The sequence below is a fragment of the Ctenopharyngodon idella genome, chromosome 5 (assembly GCF_019924925.1).
Source record: "Ctenopharyngodon idella isolate HZGC_01 chromosome 5, HZGC01, whole genome shotgun sequence".
Lineage (NCBI taxonomy): Eukaryota > Metazoa > Chordata > Actinopteri > Cypriniformes > Xenocyprididae > Ctenopharyngodon > Ctenopharyngodon idella.
In genome coordinates this window covers 45,211,052-45,233,594 of record NC_067224.1, presented here as the reverse complement: position 1 = coordinate 45,233,594, position 22,543 = coordinate 45,211,052, and the positions used below count along the sequence as shown (strand labels likewise).

Below are 22,543 nucleotides of genomic sequence, written 5' to 3'. Positions count from 1 at the left end.
AATTGAATTATAGAGCTCTCTAATCATAATTGTTACTAGTAAGAATTGAATTAGAGAGCTCTCTAATTGAATTCTTACTAGTAAAAATGCAATTACGACGAGTAACACTGGGAACAATTTAAGCTAAAACGGCTTGCCATAGCGAGTCTGTTGACGTCATACACCGTGACTCCAAGTTTGCACCCCAAATTAACCAGGCAGAGGTTGAAATTCAGCTGCTTAATGTGTGCGTGTGCATGCAATTTCTTTCAAGAAAAAAATAGACATAAAGTTCCCACCTCAATAATAAAGCTGCGAGTTTTTAGTGCGAGTGCATACAGGCACATTTGCTTCGTAAAACAACATAAAAGCTACCTTTCAGTGAGCAAACGTGTCGCCTTCGCCTTGTGCTGGCTTGGAGTTGGAAGTCCAAGGAGAATCGGATATGTGTGTTTAGACGTAGGACTATGGCAAGCTGTTTTGACTTTTATTCATTCTCAGGATATGAATTCTTTATATCAGAAATTACATTTCCACTAGTAAAAACTAGAATTCTTGATATCTGTACTTTTCACTAGTTAAATATCACCATAGGCTGCCATTCAAATTCAATTGTTGACATCAAGAATTGATTTCTTACTAGTTTAAATTCCAGTTTCACATATCAGAAATACTTCTTACTAGTAAAAAAATCAAAAAATTTTATATCAATAACTACATTGTTATTAGTAAAAATGTTCATTTTTGATATCTGAAAATGTATTTCTGATATCAGTATAATTTCAGATATCTAAAATGGCTCTTACTAGTAACAATCACATTCATGATATCAGAAACGAACATTGTCAATACTCACAATCCAATTATTGATATCAAAAATTGACATTGTTACTAGTAGCAGTTCAATTGTTGATATCAAGAACAGATATTTGCACTAGCAACAAAGTAATTATTGATAATAAAAATTATGATTTTAACTAGTAAGAATTGTATTTCTGATATGTGAAATTGGAATTTCAACTAGTAAGAAATCAATTCTTGATATCAACAATTGAATTTGAATGGCAGCCTATGGTGACATTTAACTAGTGAAAATACAAGTACAGATATCAAGAATTATAGTTTTTACTAGTGGAAATGTAATTCCTGATATCAAGAATTGAACTGTTGACATCAAGAAGTCATATCCTGAAAATAAATAAAAGTCAAAACAGCTTGCCATATAGATCGCATGTCCAGATATCAGATATGTATCTGATTTAAAACCACATTTGGAAGTGGTTCAGATCAATGTGAAAAAATCGAATCTCATGCAGATTTTTGTGATTACACGTGTGCGTCAAATTCCGATCTGTGTCAGATGTGAGCAAAAAATCAGATTTTTCGTGCCAGTGTAAATGCAGCCCCTGTGAATGATTGTATAATTTATCATTCACAACTTCACCCTCATGATTATTTCTGGACTTGCAGTGCAGTTTCATAGCCATATAAAGAGCATCTCTCCGCATATAAAGGAAACAGCTGCTGTGGTGTTGTTGGTGAAGACTCAGGATTTACAGGAATAGTAAGTATTTACTTTTAAGCTTAAAGTAAATAATGTCGTTTCAGCAATAGCAAGGCAGTTAAAAGGTTTCATGGCATCATAAATTACATTTGACAATCATAGTATGAACAAATCCAGCATTTTTCTGTAATTAAAACCAATTTAAACACGGTCAACAGCAGTGACCCACACACTATCAAAAGTGCATAAAAAAACAACCATGGTGAAAAACGATTTGTGGGATTCGTACTTCAGTGACAGTTTTCAATTTTCTATACATCAAAATCTGTGTAATGTTCTTTAAATATATATAAAATCTAAAATAACAGAAACTGACTTGCATGTGGACTCTATTGTTTTATAGATGAGCGCATCCAAACCCCAGGAAAGGTATGTAATCCTGCTCAGATTCATGGAAGCATTAAAATAAGTTTTGTACTACATTACTTACACAATTAAAGTCTAACTATGATAATAACTGTTCAACATAAACTGCAGACTTAATTGCATTGAAATCTAGAATATTCAATATCTAAATATCAAATAAGTTACATTCAGGACTGTTCTGTCTGTCGCTGCAGCGGTAAGGTGCGAATCGAACCCTCTCTGAATAAGGAGGAGGAGGAGTTTGTAGCCGGAAGGAAAAAATCTGTTCTAGAAAGCCTGAAGAAGCTTCAGATACAGTGCAGTCAGGTAAAGCTTCTTATTTTATACTTCATATATCTGAGATGACCTGTGAATGGTGCTGTGGCCGATGAACATCACATGTCACAACAATTTCACTGTCTTAACCCTCAGGTCCTCTTCATTTAGGGGTCACACTTAACTTCTCCATGGTCAAAAATGACCGATGCCTTAAAATGTAACTTTTTTCCCTCGCCAGGAAAACAAATGAAATATATTTGTTCAATAATATTTTTTGACAATTATTCAGAATTTTGAGGGTATTTTATGATACTATATGCAATATTTATACAATTTTCCCCCATTGAAAATAATACATGTAAACTTAAAAAAATAATATGTAAACTTTAAAAAAAAAAAAAAAAAAAAACCTTTTGTAATGCCATGCTGTAACCACTAGATTCCTATATAGTTCTATATTAAGTGGCTTATAAATTATCTAGTGTTTTTAGACAACAAATACTTATTTTTATTGAGATTTGGATTTATACTTAGACACTCTCAAAGACTACTTTTTGTCAAGGTTTAGTTTTTTTTTTAATGTTAATTTGAAGTGTCAGTTTTTGCATCACTTTTACTACAGTCAAACCTGAACACAGAGGAGGGCATTTTGTTATACATAACAGCAAAATTCAATAAAAATGTATCAAAAATGAACAGGTTTGTTTTATCACAGCTTAATAAATCTGGGACTGATCTGATTTCAACCTCTTATTTGAGAGTTTTGGCTCAATTTTACGATTTTGTTACAGCCACACTGGTTCATTTGTGTGTGTATAATGGTGCTTTGTGTGTCTGTGAATGTGTGTTTCACACATTTTATTTCACACATTTGCAAAAACTTGCTCTGTGTTAGTCGTGCTAGTTCATATATATGTGTGTGTGTGGGAGGGGGGGAAGGGTTGGATGTGTCTATTTTGCAGTCTCAACATTTTAGAGTGTCATTGCTTTGATGCTTTGAGTGGTGTGTGTTTCAGAATGAGGTGCCAAACATTGCCTTACTGGGTTCTGGAGGAGGAGAAAGAGCCATGGTGGGTTTGCTGGGATCCCTGGTTCAGCTCCAGAAAACAGGTCTTCTGGACTGTGTCCTTTATCTGAGCGGAGTCTCTGGATCCACCTGGTACAAACCCTCAGAGACAACACACACACACACACACACACACACACACACACACACACAGATGGGTTGAATGTCAAAAATAAGAGCATTTGTTGTTCCTCTGAAGGTGTATGGCCTCCTTATATAAGGAACCAGACTGGTCCACCAAACTAGAGACCGTGAAAGACAAGATCATCCAGAGACTCAGCGGTCCTAAAGTCAGCTGGAGAGAAGCATTTGCCAAACTGAAGAAATATTACTATGAGAAAGACCACTTCAGTCTGACTGACATCTGGGCAGTGATGGTCATCACATCATTTGTGAAAGAGGTCTGTAAATAGCCTATTCATGACCAGGGACAGATCTGGAAATTATGACACCAAAGCAAGCAATAATGCACATTTCTTGTGGATTTATGGCCTGACATAGACATTTGAGTCCATTAATATGCAAAACAGTTGCATTTCCTTAGAGGGACCACAAAGCAATCATCATACTTAAAAAAATAATTAAAAACAAATAACAGACATTTTCTATTAAGCACATCAAAATATCTATTTCTAAAATTTCTAATTCTAAAATATCTCTAACTACACAGAGAAGACGAGTTGTTGCCTATGTTAATATACAGTAAAACACAAAATGAGTACACAGATATATGAGAAAATTAACGTGATATTATGAATAATTAATCCATTGAAGTAAGACTTAGCCTATGTGATGAACTAACAATATGTATAGTTCGTCTGCAAAAGATGAATTTCTCAAACACACTCAAGTACCATTTTTACAGAAAACAAGTTATTGATATCTTGCAGTTTACTCAGTGATTCAAAAGCGGTCCACTGAATCGGGTTGCGCTGTGTTTTGACTCACTAAAAAGAACTGGTTCATAAGAGTCATTTGTTCATGAATTGGTCTATGCACATGTTGTGTGTTTTTGACTCACTACAAAGTCAGTTTCATATGGAAGCCAGTTTCTGCCACTAAATAAAAAACTAAAACAGTAATTGCGAGTTTGTATCTAACAATTCTGACATTTTTTCTAACAATTGCGGGTTATAAAGTCAGAATTCTGATATATAAACTAGCACTTCCGTAATATAAAGTCAGAATTGCGAGATATACAGTTGAGCTCAAAAGTTTACATGCCACTTGCAGAATCTGTGAAAATGTGAATAATTTTAACAAGATAAGAGGGATCAAAATGCATGTTATTTTTTATTTAATACTGTCCTAAGTAAGATATTTTACATAACAGATGTTTACAGATGTCCACAAGACAAAAAAAAAAAAAAAAAATAGCTGAGTTTATTAAAATGTCCCTGTTCAAAAGTTTACATACCCTTGATTCTTAATACTGTGCGTGGTTACTTGGATGATCCATGACTGTTTTTTTTGTTGTTTTTTTTGTGATGGTTGTTCTTGAGTCTCTTTTTTGTCTTGAGCAGTTAAACTGAGCTCTGTTCTTCAGAAAAATCCTCCAGGTCCCAAAAATTCTTTGGTTTTCCAGCATCTTTGCATATTTGAACTCTTTACAGCAGTGACTGAATGATTTTGAGATCCATTTTTTCACACTGAGGACAACTGAGGGACTCAAACACAACTATTAAAAAAGGTTCAAACATTCACTGATGCTCCAGAAGGAAACACGATGCATTAAGAGCCGGGGGGTGAAAACTTTTTGAATTTGAATATCGAGGTAAATTGTACTTAATTTGTCTTCCAGGAAATGTGAAAATATCTTCTTTTGCTTCAGAAGGGCAGTACTAAATGAAAAAAATCTGATAGTTAAACAAAATAAGAAAAATTTGGACCTCTTCATCCTGTTCAAAAGTTTTCACCCCTGACTCTTAATGCGTCGTGTTTCCTTCTGGAGCATCAGTGAATGTTTGAACCATTTTTAAAAGTTGTGTTTGAGTCCCTCAGTTGTCCTCAGTGTGAAAAGACGGATCTCAAAATCATACAGTCACTGCTGGAAAGAGTTCAAATATGCAAAAGATGCTGGAAATCTGAAGAATCTGCAGGACCTGGAGGATTTTTCTGAAGAACAGAGCTCAGTTTAACTGCTCAGAACAAACAAGAGACTCATGAACAACCATCGTGTAGATCTGTTATCCTCTCACGGAAGTGATTTACTGCGCGGCCGAGCATCAGTTGTGTGCTCAGTTATTAATGGCATTAAAATGCCGCCATACCTTTGACTTTCGTACTTCAAAGTCAGTTTTATTCTGAACATTTCTCACTAAGTCATGGAGTCATATTTCCTGAGAAAATGTTGCACAAGTTTTAAGTTGAACTTATTGGTGATTGAGGAAATGTAATGTATTTGTCGTCCAGTCTCTACAATAACATGAAGCTGCAAAATCTGTGTTCTCTATAGATCGACGAACACACACTCACAGAGCAGTGGAGCCAGCAGAGCAAAGACGGTAAAGTCCCGTTTCCCATCTACACCGTGATCGACAAGAAGTGCAAACACCACAATATCGGAGGTCTGTGTTTGTCTGAAAGAGAGAGAGAGAGATAATGTGTTTGTTTCAGCTGTTATATGGACATGTTTCTGTCTGCAGACCCCTGGTTTGAGATCACTCCACATGAAGCAGGTTATTCTCTCACTGGAGCGTTTGTGGACGCCTCCAACTTTGGCAGTCAGTTTCACCAAGGCTCCAAGAAAAATCAGCAGAATGAATTTGACATGCTGTACCTGCAAGGTAACAAACTCTGTTAAAGGGGAGTTTAATATTTGTAATATCAATTTATATTCTACACTGCACACTGTACATCATTTACCTAAAATTCAGGTCTGTATTATTAGCTTATTGCGTAAAAAAAAAAAAAAGTGTTATTTACCTTGTGTTAAGGTGTTATTTTGTACCTGTGTCCAGTGTTTTACTGTCTCTGTTTTTCTGCAGCTCTATGCGGAAGCGCTTTAGCTGATGAAGTGGAGATTAAGAAACTCCTCTGGGAAAATATTAAAGGTTCTGAGAACTGAATTTGGCTTAAATTTATTTAACAGTTATTTCATTACCATCCATTTGATTTGATTTTATTTATTTATTTATTTATTTATTTATTTTTCAGACTTCTTTCAACAAAAGGAAACAATACTTGAGGAAATGGGAAAGGGTAAAGCATTTCTCAGGCTTCATTTATAATTTGCATTTAACTATTTAACAGCCTGATTTTATATTTTTAAAGAAGTCTCTTTTGCTCACGAAGGCAGCATTTATTTGATCAAAATTATAGCAAAAACAGTAATATTACAATTTAAAGTAGCTGTTTTTTATGTGAATATATAGTAAAATATAATTTATTCCTGTGATCAAAGCTGAATTTTCAGCATCATTACTCCAGTCTTCAGTGACATTTCTGATTATTATCAATGTTGAAAACAGTTTTATATATATATTGAGAGAGAGAGAGAGAGAGAGAGAGAGAGATGTTTCTTCAGCAGCAAATCATCATATTAGAATGATTTCTGAAGGATCATGTGACACTGAAGATTAATGATGCTGAAAATGTACATTTTATATATATGTATATATATAGAACAGAATGAGAACAGACTGAAAGCATTGGCAAGAGACAGTGGACCAGGGTCAGAAGAAGACTTTGCGGGGGGACTCGGGGCGCCAGAAGCGCTACTGTATCCTGAACAAGATCCAAACTCTCCAGCTCCAGACGAGTGTTACCAGGTGCTCATGCAACTCATGGACATGAATCTCTCTGTTTTGGCTGGGGAAGATACTTCTGCTCTTGATGAATCCATCAGGACAACACTGAACGGTAACAAGCCACTTATTGGTCTGTATGTCCTTCACAGCCTTGTGTTCACGTCTTAATTAAAGGCCCATTCACACCAAGGACTATAACTATAAAGATATAGTTCTAAAATCGCTCTAAATATAAAAGAATAGCAGAGTCCACACCACAACTGTAACGGCGCAGAGAAACAATATCGTTGGAATCACTTTCTTCCAGCTGATGAACAATAAAAACATTGACAGCCAATCAGAATCCATCCTGCTTTAAAGAGCTCGAGCATTTAAAGCAGACGACGACAAAACTGCAGCTTGCGCTTAAAGGGTTAGTTCACCTAAAAAATATTAATATTAATATCAAGATTAATATTTTGTAAATAAAGTGCTACATTTTGTTTTTTGCACAAAGCTCTCACGTCACTTCATAAAATTGAGGTTGGAGTCACATGGATTACTTTAAATTCTGTCATAATTTACTCACCCTCAATTTGTTCCAAACCTGTATTAGTTTCTTTCTTTTGTACATAAAAGAAGATATTTGAAAGATTATGTGTAACTAAACAGTTGATGGACATTGACTTCCATAGTAGGAAAAAAAATATAGTCAATGTGGTCCATTAACTGTTTTGTTACACATAATCTTTAAAATATCTTCTTTTGTGTTCAGCAGAATAATGAAATTCATACAGGTCTAAAACAAGGATTTTCATTTTTGGGTGAACTAACCCTTTAATAAACAGAATGATATTGTGCGTTGGTGTGGACGATGTGTGAACGCTAAAATAATTATCGTTATAGTTATCGTCCTTGATGTGAACAGGCCTTTATTGACAGATTTGAGAAGAAAACTATGTTAAATATGAAATACTGTAAAAAAAATACAGAAGGCCATATTTCATATCTGTTATTAAATGTGTCATTTGTAAGTCGCTTTGGATAAAAGCATCTGTTTAATGATTAAATGTAATTTTAAAAAATTTATTACAGTCTATTTTTGCTTTTTTTTTTTTTGCAAAACTAAAAAAAAACAAAAAACACTAGAATAAGAAGAACTCACTAATGTACACGTTCCATCTTTTTACAGACCTCTCTGGAGACCAAAGTCAGCCAATGTTGCTACTGGGAACACTGGGCGCTGCTGATGAAGAAGCAGATAAACTGAATATGAAGAGTTACAGCTTGAATGTATGCAACAGTTTGAGTGGTTGGATCCGTTTCTGGCCATTTGGTACGCTGAACAGTTTCTGATATCCATCCATCCATTCTCTACACCACTTTTCTATATCATGGGGATGCTGATATACACCTTAAGATTTATGTATTCAAAATTATCCATCCATTGTTTTAATACAAACTAATAAACTTAATGTGATGCATATTTGTCAGCCAACTATTTGCATCTATTTGATTTTATTTCAATCATAATAATATAAACCATATTTTCAAAAAGCCTTCAGCATAAATCTGTTCATTGTAGAAAAACTATGAACATGGTTAAAACATGGCTAGCTGTGGAACAAACAACATTCAATTAGTTAAAATGTATGAGATGTATCAATACATATATACCTGGTTATTGTGAATAAAAAATAAAAAAAACACTTCAGCACTATTATAGAAATCTGAACTGATTCATTAATGTATGACTGTCAAATATGCATCACATTAAGTTTATTAATGTTAAAACTGTGTATTTCAAATGGATGGAAATTTTATATGCAATTCAAATACATTTAGGCCTAATTCTTTTTTTTTTTGAGTGGCCAGTCCATCAGTGTGTCTAATATGATATTGTAATTCACTTTTGATTTTATAGCCAGATATGTAAGCCACTGTACATTTAATATTTTAGTAGCCGCAACTGAGATGTGCTTTAAGATTGAAATAACTTTTTATTCTCTAGTTCTTTTGAGAACCAGTTTAATTCCATTACAAAAAAATACTCATCTGATCCTGCAATGAAACCAGTAGCCAAGAATAAGTCTACACAGCCAACATTGTTTTTGATAAGTACTCAGAACTGCACTATGTCAAAATTAACAAAATTTAAAAAACGAGCGTGTATATTTCAAATCCAACTGTCAAACCGTGTTTTGCCTTACCCCAAATCACCACCGTAAACTTATAATAATCAACCTATTTATATTTAAGCTGTCAGGACAGATTTTGCTTGAAACTGCATACTTCCGTGTTTATGTCTATCTATAAATAAATGAAAGAAGTTCAGGCTACTATATGCAGTGAAAGGCGTCATAATAGTTTGAATCCACAACAAATGAACATTGAAACTAAAAGAGTTTTCAAGCAAAACGTGAAAGTGACAGAACTCGTAATAAAACACGAATAAACATACAAACCCGATTCCAAAAATTTGGGACACTGTACAAATTGTGAATAAAAAAGGAATGCAATAATTTACAGATCTCATAAACTTATATTTTATTCACAATAGAATATAGATAACATATCAAATGTTGAAAGTGAGACATTTTGAAATGTCAGGCCAAATATTGACTCATTTTGGATTTCATGAGAGCTACACATTCCAAAAAAGTTGAGACAGGTAGCAATAAGAGGCCGGAAAAGTTAAATGTACATATAAGGAACAGCTGGAGGACCAATTTGCAACTTATTAGGTCAACTGGCAACATGATTGGGTATAAAAAGAGCCTCTCAGAGTGGCAGTGTCTCTCAGAAGTCAAGATGGGCAGAGGATCACCAATTCCCCCAATGCTGTGGCGAAAAATAGTGGAGCAATATCAGAAAGGAGTTTCTCAGAGAAAAATTGCAAAGAGTTTGAAGTTATCATCATCTACAATGCATAATATCATCCAAAGATTTAGAGAATCTGGAACAATCTCTGTGCGTAAGGGTCAAGGCCAGAAAACCATACTGGATGCCCGTGATCTTCGGGCCCTTAGACGGCACTGCATCACATACAGGAATGCTACTGTAATGGAAATCACAACATGGGCTCAGGAATACTTCCAGAAAACATTGTCGGTGAACACAATCCACCGTGCCATTCGCCGTTGCCGGCTAAAACTCTATAGGTCAAAAAAGAAGCCATATCTAAACATGATCCAGAAGCGCAGGCGTTTTCTCTGGGCCAAGGCTCATTTAAAATGGACTGTGGCAAAGTGGAAAACTGTTCTGTGGTCAGACGAATCAAAATTTGAAGTTTTTTTTGGAAAACTGGGACGCCATGTCATCCGGACTAAAGAGGACAAGGACAACCCAAGTTGTTATCAGTGCTCAGTTCAGAAGCCTGCATCTCTGATGGTATGGGGTTGCATGAGTGCGTGTGGCATGGTCAGCTTACACATCTGGAAAGGCACCATCAATGCTGAAAGGTATATTCAAGTTCTAGAACAACATATGCTCCCATCCAGACGTCGTCTCTTTCAGGGAAGACCTTGCATTTTCCAACATGACAATGCCAGACCACATACTGCATCAATTACAACATCATGGCTGCGTAGAAGAAGGATCCGGGTACTGAAATGGCCAGCCTGCAGTCCAGATCTTTCACCCATAGAAAACCTTTGGCGCATCATAAAGAGGAAGATGCGACAAAGAAGACCTAAGACAGTTGAGCAACTAGAAGCCTGTATTAGACAAGAATGGGACAACATTCCTATTCCTAAACTTGAGCAACTTGTCTCCTCAGTCCCCAGACGTTTGCAGACTGTTATAAAAAGAAGAGGGGATGCCACACAGTGGTAAACATGGCCTTGTCCCAACTTTTTTGAGATGTGTTGATGCCATGAAATTTAAAATCAACTTATTTTTCCCTTAAAATGATACATTTACTCAGTTTAAACATTTGATATGTCATCTATGTTGTATTCTGAATAAAATATTGAAATTTGAAACTTCCACATCATTGCATTCCTTTTTTTATTCACAATTTGTACAGTGTCCCAACTTTTTTGGAATCGGGTTTGTAGTTTGCATAGCTATGGAAGCTTGTTTCTGCCACTAAAAAAAATTGCAACTTTTTATCTCGCAATTCTGACTTTATAACTCAAAATTTTAACTTTATATCACGCAATTCTGACTTTATATCACGCAATTCTGACATTATAACTCGCAATTCTGACTTTATAACTCAAAATTCTTACTTTATATCACGCAATTCTGACTTTATATCACTCAATTCTGACTTTACATCACTCAATTCTGACTTTATAACTCAAAATTCGTACTTTATATCTCGCAATTCTGACTTTATATCTTGCAATTCTGACTTTATAACTCGCAATTCTGACTTTATATCACGCCATTCTGACATTGTAACTCGCAATTCTGACTCGCAATTCTGACTTTATAAGTCGCAATTCTGACTTTATATCTCGCAATTCTGACTTTATAACTCCTAATTCTGACTTTATATCTCGCAATTCTGACTTCATAACTCGCAATTCTGACTTTATATCTCGCAATTCTGACTATAACACGCAATTCTGATTTTTTAACTCGCAATTCTGACTTTATATCTCGCAATTCTGACTTTATAACTCGCAATTCTGACTATATCTCGCAATTCTGACTTTATATCTCACAATTCTGACTTTATAACCCGTAATTCTGACTTTATATCACGCAATTCTGACTTTATAACTCGTAATTCTGACTTTATAACTCGTAATTCTGACTTTATATCACGCAATTCTGACTTTATAACTCGCAATTCTGACTATATATCTGACAATTCTGACTTTATATCTCACAATTCTGACTTTATAACTCGCAATTCTGACTATATATCTGACAATTCTGACTTTATATCTCACAATTCTGACTTTATAACTCGCAATTCTGACTATATATCTGACAATTCTGACTTTATATCTCACAATTCTGACTTTATAACTCGCAATTCTGACTATATATCTGACAATTCTGACTTTATATCTCACAATTCTGACTTTATAACTCGTAATTCTGACTTTATAACTCGTAATTCTGACTTTATATCACGCAATTCTGACTTTATATCTCGTGATTCTGACTTTATAACTCACGATTCTGACTTTATAACTCGTGATTCTGACTTTATAACTCGTAATTCTGACTTTATATCACGCAATTCTGACTTTATAACTCGCAATTCTGACTATATATCTGACAATTCTGACTTTATATCTCACAATTCTGACTTTATAACTCGCAAATCTGACTTTATAACTCGCAATTCTGACTTTATAACTCGTAATTCTGACTTTATATCACGCAATTCTGACTATATATCTGACAATTCTGACTTTATATCTCACAATTCTGACTTTATAACTCGCAATTCTGACTATATATCTGACAATTCTGACTTTATATCTCACAATTCTGACTTTATAACTCGCAATTCTGACTATATATCTGACAATTCTGACTTTATATCTCACAATTCTGACTTTATAACACGCAAATCTGACTTTATAACTCGCAATTCTGACTTTATAACTCGTAATTCTGACTTTATAACTCAAAATTCTGACTTTATAACTCGCAATTCTGACTTTATATCACTCAATTCTGACTTTATAACTCGCAATTCTGACTATATATCTGACAATTCTGACTTTATATCTCACAATTCTGACTTTATAACTCGCAAATCTGACTTTATAACTCGCAATTCTGACTTTATAACTCGTAATTCTGACTTTATATCACGCAATTCTGACTTTATATCTCGCAATTCTGACTTTATAACTCGTAATTCTGACTTTATAACTCGTAATTCTGACTTTATATCTCGCAATTCTGACTTTATAACTCGTAATTCTGACTTTATAACTCGCAATTCTGACTTAATATCACTCAATTCTGACTTTATAACTTGCAATTCTGACTATATATCTGACAATTCTGACTTTATAACTCACAATTCTGACTTTATAACACGCAAATCTGACTTTATAACTCGCAATTCTGACTTTATATCACGCAATTCTGACTTTATAACTCGTAATTCTGACTTTATATCTCGCAATTCTGACTTTATAACTCGTAATTCTGACTTTATAACTCGCAATTCTGACTTTATAACTCGCAATTCTGACTATATATCTGACAATTCTGACTTTATATCTCACAATTCTGACTTTATAACTCGTAATTCTGACTTTATATCACGCAATTCTGACTTTATAACTCATAATTCTGACTTTATAACTCGTAATTCTGACTTTATATCTCGCAATTCTGACTTTATAACTCGTAATTCTGACTTTATAACTCGCAATTCTGACTTAATATCACTCAATTCTGACTTTATAACTCAAAATTCTGACTTTATAACTCGCAATTCTGACTTTATATCACTCAATTCTGACTTTATAACTCGCAATTCTGACTATATATCACTCAATTCTGACTTTATATCTCACAATTCTGACTTTATAACTCGCAATTCTGACTTAATATCACTCAATTCTGACTTTTTAACTCAAAATTCTGACTTTATAACTCGCAATTCTGACTTTATATCACTCAATTCTGACTTTATAACTCGCAATTCTGACTATATATCTGACAATTCTGACTTTATATCTCACAATTCTGACTTTATAACTCGCAATTCTGACTTTATAACTCGTAATTCTGACTTTATATCACGCAATTCTGACTTTATATCTCGTGATTCTGACTTTATAACTCACGATTCTGACTTTATAACTCGTGATTCTGACTTTATAACTCGTAATTCTGACTTTATATCACTCAATTCTGACTTTATAACTCGTAATTCTGACTTTATAACTCGTAATTCTGACTTTATATCACGCAATTCTAACTTTATAATTCGTAATTCTGACTTTATATCTCGCAATTCTGACTTTATAACTCGTAATTCTGACTTTATAACTCGCAATTCTGACTTTATATCTCGCAATTCTGACTATAACACGCAATTCTGATTTTTTAACTCGCAATTCTGACTTTATATCTCGCAATTCTGACTTTATAACTCGCAATTCTGACTATATCTCGCAATTCTGACTTTATATCTCACAATTCTGACTTTATAACCCGTAATTCTGACTTTATATCACGCAATTCTGACTTTATAACTCGTAATTCTGACTTTATAACTCGTAATTCTGACTTTATATCACGCAATTCTGACTTTATAACTCGCAATTCTGACTTTATAACTCGTAATTCTGACTTTATAACTCGCAATTCTGACTATATATCTGACAATTCTGACTTTATATCTCACAATTCTGACTTTATAACTCGCAATTCTGACTATATATCTGACAATTCTGACTTTATATCTCACAATTCTGACTTTATAACTCGCAATTCTGACTATATATCTGACAATTCTGACTTTATATCTCACAATTCTGACTTTATAACTCGCAATTCTGACTATATATCTGACAATTCTGACTTTATATCTCACAATTCTGACTTTATAACTCGTAATTCTGACTTTATAACTCGTAATTCTGACTTTATATCACGCAATTCTGACTTTATATCTCGTGATTCTGACTTTATAACTCACGATTCTGACTTTATAACTCGTGATTCTGACTTTATAACTCGTAATTCTGACTTTATATCACGCAATTCTGACTTTATAACTCGTAATTCTGACTTTATAACTCGTAATTCTGACTTTATATCACGCAATTCTAACTTTATAATTCGTAATTCTGACTTTATATCTCGCAATTCTGACTTTATAACTCGTAATTCTGACTTTATAACTCGCAATTCTGACTTTATAACTCGCAATTCTGACTTTATATCTCACAATTCTGACTTTATAACACGCAAATCTGACTTTATAACTCGCAATTCTGACTTTATAACTCGTAATTCTGACTTTATAACTCAAAATTCTGACTTTATAACTCGCAATTCTGACTTTATATCACTCAATTCTGACTTTATAACTCGCAATTCTGACTATATATCTGACAATTCTGACTTTATATCTCACAATTCTGACTTTATAACTCGCAAATCTGACTTTATAACTCGCAATTCTGACTTTATAACTCGTAATTCTGACTTTATATCACGCAATTCTGACTTTATAACTCGTAATTCTGACTTTATATCACGCAATTCTGACTTTATAACTCGTAATTCTGACTTTATATCTCGCAATTCTGACTTTATAACTCGTAATTCTGACTTTATAACTCGTAATTCTGACTTTATATCTCGCAATTCTGACTTTATAACTCGTAATTCTGACTTTATAACTCGCAATTCTGACTTAATATCACTCAATTCTGACTTTATAACTCGTAATTCTGACTTTATATCACGCAATTCTGACTTTATAACTCGTAATTCTGACTTTATAACTCGCAATTCTGACTTTATAACTCGTAATTCTGACTTTATATCTCGCAATTCTGACTTTATAACTCGTAATTCTGACTTTATAACTCGCAATTCTGACTTTATAACTCGCAATTCTGACTTTATAACTCGTAATTCTGACTTTATAACTCGCAATTCTGACTTTATAACTCGCAATTCTGACTTTATAACTCGTAATTCTGACTTTATATCACGCAATTCTGACTTTATAACTCGTAATTCTGATTTTATATCTCGCAATTCTGACTTTATATCTCGCAATTCTGACTTTATAACACGCAATTCTGACTTTATATCTCGCAATTCTGACTTTTTTCTTGCAATTCTGACTTCATATTTCGCAATTCTGATAAAAAAGTCAGAATTGTTAGATATAAACTTTCAACTGCAAGAAAGAAGTCATAATTAATAATAAAAATAAAAAATTAATAAAAAGTCGCAATTACCGTTTTTACCAATTTACCTGATTTTGAGACTCGCACAGTGTATGCCCGCCTTAAGTTGTCTCAGTGTGTCTGCACCGTTGGCTGAAGTTAGTCCTAGTCAGCTTTTTTCAGGCCGTGAATGTTGAATCAGCGTCGGAGCTCGTTGGTCAGTCGGGCCATCCGATTATTCTGATTAGCTATTCAGCTACTGCCACCTGCTGGTATGGAAAGACATTTCTTCTTACGCAGGCACAGAAAGGACGTGCTACATGGCTGTCGGCTGTCGAGCGTCGGTTTGGGCAACTTTGGACCCAGACGCTGCTGACGTGAGCCAACCCCACAGTCTGCTTTCATCGCCACTAGTTTGTCGGCATCGGCTTGGTGTGTTCTGGGTTTAATATGAATAGCAATCGCTACGTCTGCATTGCCAAAATTATTTTGTAAAGTCATTTTAAAACAATTGATTTCAACAAGTCAAAACAACAGCTGCATATTGGCTCCCTACAAGCTACTTACCTGCTCATGTCACATTTTCAGATACCCATCTTTCTTTCTTTATTATTTGATGGAGTTTTGATGTCGTTAGTAACATTCACACTGATCAGATTCATCCGCGCAGGAGCCGAAGCACAACACATGTAATGATCAAAGCAATGTTCCTCTGCAAGTAACTTGTAGTTTTATGCTTCAACCACTAGATGGCCAAAAGTCACATCTATAGTGTAGCTTTAAGAACTATTTACTGAGCCTAAGAACTGAAGAACTTTATTAAAAAGAGTATATTTGTTTTACAGATGCTTGGACGAGCATTATTAAATGCATGAATCAGTGGACCTGGGGCAGGAATCATAACTTCCTCCACAACGTGACAGGTAAGAACAGACCCGCTAACTGGAAATTCATTGTGAATAATATAATAATGCTGTGATCCCTCAGGCGAAGCAGTACCCTCCACTCTTCTGGAAACTGAGACGAGAGACTATGAAGATGCTGGACTGTTGCTGAACTCACCCTACTTCTCAGTGCTGAGAAAAGAGAGAGACATCGACCTCATAATTTCACTGGATTTCAGTGAGGGTGATCCTTTCTTGGTATTATACACATTTTTATTTCTTTACAGTTTCTCTACAGTTTCAGTCATAAGAAAATGTTAGTGATTAAAAAAACAAGAGCAATTGTGATGCTTTTCCACTGCAGACGGTGAAGGAAGCTGCCAAGACGTGCAAGGAACTAAATATCCCTTTCCCTGAGGTCAACATTCCCAGTGGACACTCAGAGATACCGATGGACTTCTATGTGTTCACAGGCCAAAACACTCCAACCGTGATCCACATCCCTCTCTTTAATGTGGTCAACTGTGGAGGCAAGTTAAAGTCTTACAATGTCCTGAATAAAACTGAAATATCAAATGTGTTCTGATTTAAGTGTGTAAATGTTTCTTCAGATAAAATTGAGGCCTGGAGGAAAAAATATACAACTTTTCAAGGTCCTTACAGCGCTGAGATGATCACTGATCTCGTGGAGGTTGCTGGAAAAAACATCACAAACAACAAAGACGGTCTGCTGGAGCAGATCCGTGCGGTCGTTGGGCAAAAAGGATCCAGACGCTAACATGAATACATTTAACACTGACTAAAATCTGAATATAGACTAAACTAATCTGCATATCAGCAGTGTTGGGGGTAACGCATTACAAGAAACTTGAGTTACGTAATCTTTTTTCAAAGTAATGCATTACTTTTAAATGTACAATTTAATATCTGAGTTACTTTTTCAAATAAGTAGCACAAGTTACTTTGTTTTTCCATTTATTGACTGACGCTTCTCCTGTCGCCATATTGAGAGGAATCGAGGCGTTGTGTGTAACGTAACACATTACTTTCCTTAAAAAGTAACTAAGTAATGCAATTAGTTACTTTTAATGAGGCTAATGCAATACTGTAACACATTACTTTCAAGTCATCTTCAATTATATAACGCTTTTCACAATATAGATTGTTTCAAAGCAGCTTCACAGTGATAATAGGAAAATTAATGGACAGAGATTGTTTTGGCTTCACGGCAGCTCTAGGAAAAAGTTGTTATCAAGTTAAAGTAGGTTTTTGATTGAATCACCTCTGTTGTAAAAGTTGTAAGGGGCCGCTTAAATGACACCTTTTTAACTGAAAACAGAAGACTTTTAATGCCAAAGTAACACTGCATATCAGTCATTTTACAACAGTATTTAATTTCTTTTCTGTCAGCATCATTTTTTTTTTTCTGCAAAATGACATTAGATTATCAGAGGTTTCCATTTTAATTCTGTTTAATATGTTTCTGCATGTTTTAATGTTTCTTCATGCATGCTGATTATAATAAATCATAGTTTTGGTCCTGAATGCTGACTGGTCAATTCAGAGTTTCATCATTTTTACTTTCCCCCTAGTATTTTGGACATATAGTATTTAAAATGGGTTCTTATTAATTCCACAAGGGTTAGGATTTGGTATACTTATAAGCAGTGTAATAATTTAATTACCCAGAAATTTCTTCCATGCCCTTAACAGAGTTACACTGAACAAAATTATAAACGCTTTTGTTTTTGCCCCCATTTTTCATGAGCTGAACTCAAAGATCTAAGACTTTCAAAAGGCCTATTTCTCTCAAATATTGTTCACAAATCTGTCTAAATCTGTGTTAGTGAGCACTTCTCCTTTGCCGAGATAATCCATCCACCTCACAGGTGTGGCATATCAAGATGCTGATTAGACAGCATGATTATTGCACAGGTGTGTCTTAGGCTGGCCACAATAAAAGGCCACTCTAAAATGTGCAGTTTTATCACACAGCACAATGCCACAGATGTCTCAAATTTTGAGGGAGCGTGCAATTGGCATGCTGACTGCAGGAATGTCCACCAGAGCTGTTGCCCGTGAATTGAAAGTTCATTTCTCTACTATAAGCCGTCTCCAAAGGCGTTTCAGAGAATTTGGCAGTACATCCAACCGGCCTCACAACCGCAGACCACGTGTAACCACACCAGCCCAGGACCTCCACATCCAGCATCTTCACCTCCAAGATCGTCTGAGACCAGCCACCCGGACAGCTGCTGCAACAATCGGTTTGCAGAACCAAAGAACTTCTGCACAAACTGTCAGAAACCGTCTCAGGGAAGCTCATATGCATGCTCGTCGTCCTCATCGGGGTCTCGACCTGACTGCAGTTTGTCGTCGTAACCGACTTGAGTGGGCAAATGCTCACATTCGATGGCGTCTGGCACTTTGGAGAGGTGTTCTCTTCACGGATGAATCCCGGTTTTCACTGTACAGGGCAGATGGCAGACAGCGTGTATGGCGTTGTGTGGGTGAGCGGTTTGCTGATGTCAACGTTGTGGATCAAGTGGCCCATGGTGGCGGTGGGGTTATGGTATGGGCAGGCATATGTTATGGACAATGAACACAGGTGCATTTTATTGATGGCATTTTGAATGCACAGAGATACCGTGACGAGATCCTGAGGCCCATTGTTGTGCCATTCATCTACGACCATCACCTCATGTTGCAGCATGATAATGCACGGCCCCATGTTGCAAGGATCTGTACACAATTCCTGGAAGCTGAAAACATCCCAGTTTTTGCATGGCCAGCATACTCACCGGACATGTCACCCATTGAGCATGTTTGGGATGCTCTGGATCGGCGTATACGACAGCGTGTTCCAGTTCCTGCCAATATCCAGCAACTTCGCACAGCCATTGAAGAGGAGTGGACCAACATCCCACAGGCCACAATCAACAACCTGATCAACTCTATGTGAAGGAGATGTGTTGCACTGCATGAGGCAAATGGTGCTCACACCAGATACTGACTGGTTTTCGGACCCCCCCAATATAGTAAAACTGCACATTTTAGAGTGTCCTTTTATTGTGGACCTGTGCAATAATCATGCTGTCTAATCAGCATCTTGATATGCCACACCTGTGAGGTGGATGGATTATCTCGGCAAAGGAGAAGTGCTCACTAACACAGATTTAGACAGATTTGTGAACAATATTTGAGAGAAATAGGCCTTTTGTGTACATAGAAAAAGTCTTAGATCTTTGAGTTCAGCTCATGAAAAACAAAAGTGTTGCGTTTATATTTTTGTTCAGTGTAAATACACTAAAAAAAATGAATGAATGAATGGCATGGTTTATTAACTAGTTGCATCTATTTGATTTTAGTTTAGAAATCATATTTTCAAAAATGCATCTACTGTATTTGATTCCTTAGAATCGGTATAAACCAGCCCATTTGAGAAAACAATCAAATTGAATCAGTTAAAGTCCCCCTGTGGTGAAAATCAAGTTTTTAATGTTGTTTGTATGTCTATGTGGTGTTTTTAATATGCTTTAAGACAAACCATGTGCAAATTCATCAGTCAACAACATTGCTGAGTATTTTCTCTTTAAAACTGCAGTGAAAAAAGACAGATTCAAAAACGCCGTTTGAAATTGCTGGTGTATGTGATGTCACCAACTACCTTGTAACCAATCACATCGATATGCCGGCGGGCTTTAGCATATCATTAACAGTGAACTAGCAGGGGAGTCTCGAGAGAAGCCAGGTTATCCCGGTATATTTTTCTGTTGATATGAAAAATCGGGTAGAATTAGCAATATGGCAGTGTATGATGTATATTATGATGTTATGATGAACTATATGTCTTTCTCCAGTGACGTTCAGAGTTGTTAAAGCATTTGTAAAGAGACTGGTTGTTAGAAGGCAGCTGTCTGACTCTGACATGACGAACAGGAACATGGTTTGTGTAACATTAACAACACATTATTAGCTGTTTGATAACATAGTCGAGCAAAACACTAATCATATTAATTACTGTCATGTGTCCGACTTGGTAAAGAGCGATACCATTGCGCAGTGTTTACCTCAGTAAGTTGACCGAGTGGATCTCTGAGCTGCGTGAGTGAGTGGAGGTGGGGCTAATTTGCATATTAATTGATCCACATATATTAAATGAGGCAAGGGTGTAGAGTTACATTCAAGCTATTTTTCCCCCACAGGAAAAAAACTTTTAAATACAGGTGCTGGTCATATAATTAGAATATCATCAAAAAGTTTATTTATTTCACTAATTCCATTCAAAATGTGAAACTTGTATATTATATTCATTCGTTACACACAGACTGATATATTTCAAATGTTTATTTCTTTTAATTTTGATAATTATAACTGACAACTAAGGAAAATCCCAAATTCAGTATCTCAGAAAATTAGAATATTGTGAAAAGGTTCAATATTGAAGACACCTGGTGCCAAACTCTAATCAGCTAATTAACTCAAAACACCTGCAAAGGCCTTTAAATGGTCTCTCAGTCTAGTTCTGTAGGCTACACAATCATGGGGAAGACTGCTGACTTGACAGTTGTCCATAAGACGACCATTGACACCTTGCACAAGGAGGGCAAGACACAAAAGGTCATTGCAAAAGAGGCTGGCTGTTCACAGAGCTCTGTGTCCAAGCACATTAATAGAGAGGCGAAGGGAAGGAAAAGATGTGGTAGAAAAAAGTGTACAAGCAATAGGGATAACCGCACCCTGGAGAGGATTGTGAAACAAAACCCATTCAAAAATGTGGGGGAGATTCACAAAGAGTGGACTGCAGCTGGAGTCAGTGCTTCAAGAACCACTACGCACAGAGGTATGCAAGACATGGGTTTCAGCTGTCGCATTACTTGTGTCAAGCCACTCTTGAACAACAGACAGCGTCAGAAGTGTCTCGCCTGGGCTAAAGACAAAAAGGACTGGACTGCTGCTGAGTGGTCCAAAGTTATGTTCTCTGATGAAAGTAAATTTTGCATTTCCTTTGGAAATCAGGGTCCAAGAGTCTGGAGGAAGAGAGGAGAGGCACACAATCCACGTTGCTTGAGGTCCAGTGTAAAGTTTCCACAGTCAGTGATGGTTTGGGGTGCCATGTCATCTGCTGGTGTTGGTCCACTGTGTTTTCTGAGGTCCAAAGTCAACGCAGCCATATACCAGGAAGTTTTAGAGCACTTCATGCTTCCTGCTGCTGACCAACTTTATGGAGATGCAGATTTCATTTTCCAACAGGACTTGGCACCTGCACACAGTGCCAAAGCTACCAGTACCTGGTTTAAGGACCATGGTATCCCTGTTCTTAATTGGCCAGCAAACTCGCCTGACCTTAACCCCATAGAAAATCTATGGGGTATTGTGAAGAGGAAGATGCGATATGCCAGACCCAACAATGCAGAAGAGCTGAAGGCCACTATCAGAGCAACCTGGGCTCTAATAACACCTGAGCAGTGCCACAGACTGATCGACTCCATGCCACGCCGCATTGCTGCAGTAATTCAGGCAAAAGGAGCCCCAACTAAGTATTGAGTGCTGTACATGCTCATACTTTTCAGTTGGCCAAGATTTCTAAAAATCCTTTCTTTGTATTGGTCTTAAGTAATATTCTAATTTTCTGAGATACTGAATTTGGGATTTTCCTTAGTTGTCAGTTATAATCATCAAAATTAAAAGAAATAAACATTTGAAATATATCAGTCTGTGTGTAATGAATGAATATAATATACAAGTTTCACTTTTTGAATAGAAATAGTGAAATAAATCAACTTTTTGATATTCTAATTATATGACCAGCACCTGTATGTAATTTTGGTAAGCAAAGATGAGTTTTATGGGATAAAATT

At 35.7% G+C, this 22,543-nt stretch overlaps 1 protein-coding gene and 1 long non-coding RNA gene across 2 annotated transcripts; both read left to right on the top strand.

Annotated features, from left to right (window-relative positions):
- Positions 1-1,402: 1,402 nt before the first annotated feature.
- LOC127512908 (cytosolic phospholipase A2 gamma-like) lies at positions 1,403-6,463 on the top strand. The gene is made up of 9 exons (XM_051894271.1): positions 1,403-1,543; positions 1,887-1,912; positions 2,104-2,215; positions 3,184-3,326; positions 3,433-3,634; positions 5,689-5,800; positions 5,879-6,019; positions 6,221-6,286; positions 6,390-6,463. Exons 2-9 carry the CDS (start codon positions 1,887-1,889, stop codon positions 6,461-6,463), a joined length of 876 nt encoding a protein of 291 aa, XP_051750231.1. The 5' UTR covers positions 1,403-1,543.
- A 410-nt stretch (positions 6,464-6,873) lies between these two features.
- LOC127513530 (uncharacterized) lies at positions 6,874-17,182 on the top strand. Its single transcript, XR_007930423.1, has 4 exons — positions 6,874-7,094; positions 8,154-8,297; positions 16,644-16,940; positions 17,047-17,182. It is a non-coding gene; the product is annotated as an uncharacterized LOC127513530 (long non-coding RNA).
- Positions 17,183-22,543: the final 5,361 nt, after the last annotated feature.

Bases quoted from the DNA above. Each gene is read 5' to 3' on its own strand.
- LOC127512908 (XM_051894271.1), top strand. From the start codon at position 1,887: ATGAGCGCATCCAAACCCCAGGAAAG. The intron at 2,216-3,183 runs GTAAAGCTTCTT...TGTGTGTTTCAG, and splicing joins TTCAGATACAGTGCAGTCAG to AATGAGGTGCCAAACATTGC. The intron at 6,287-6,389 runs GTTCTGAGAACT...TTTATTTTTCAG, and splicing joins CCTCTGGGAAAATATTAAAG to ACTTCTTTCAACAAAAGGAA.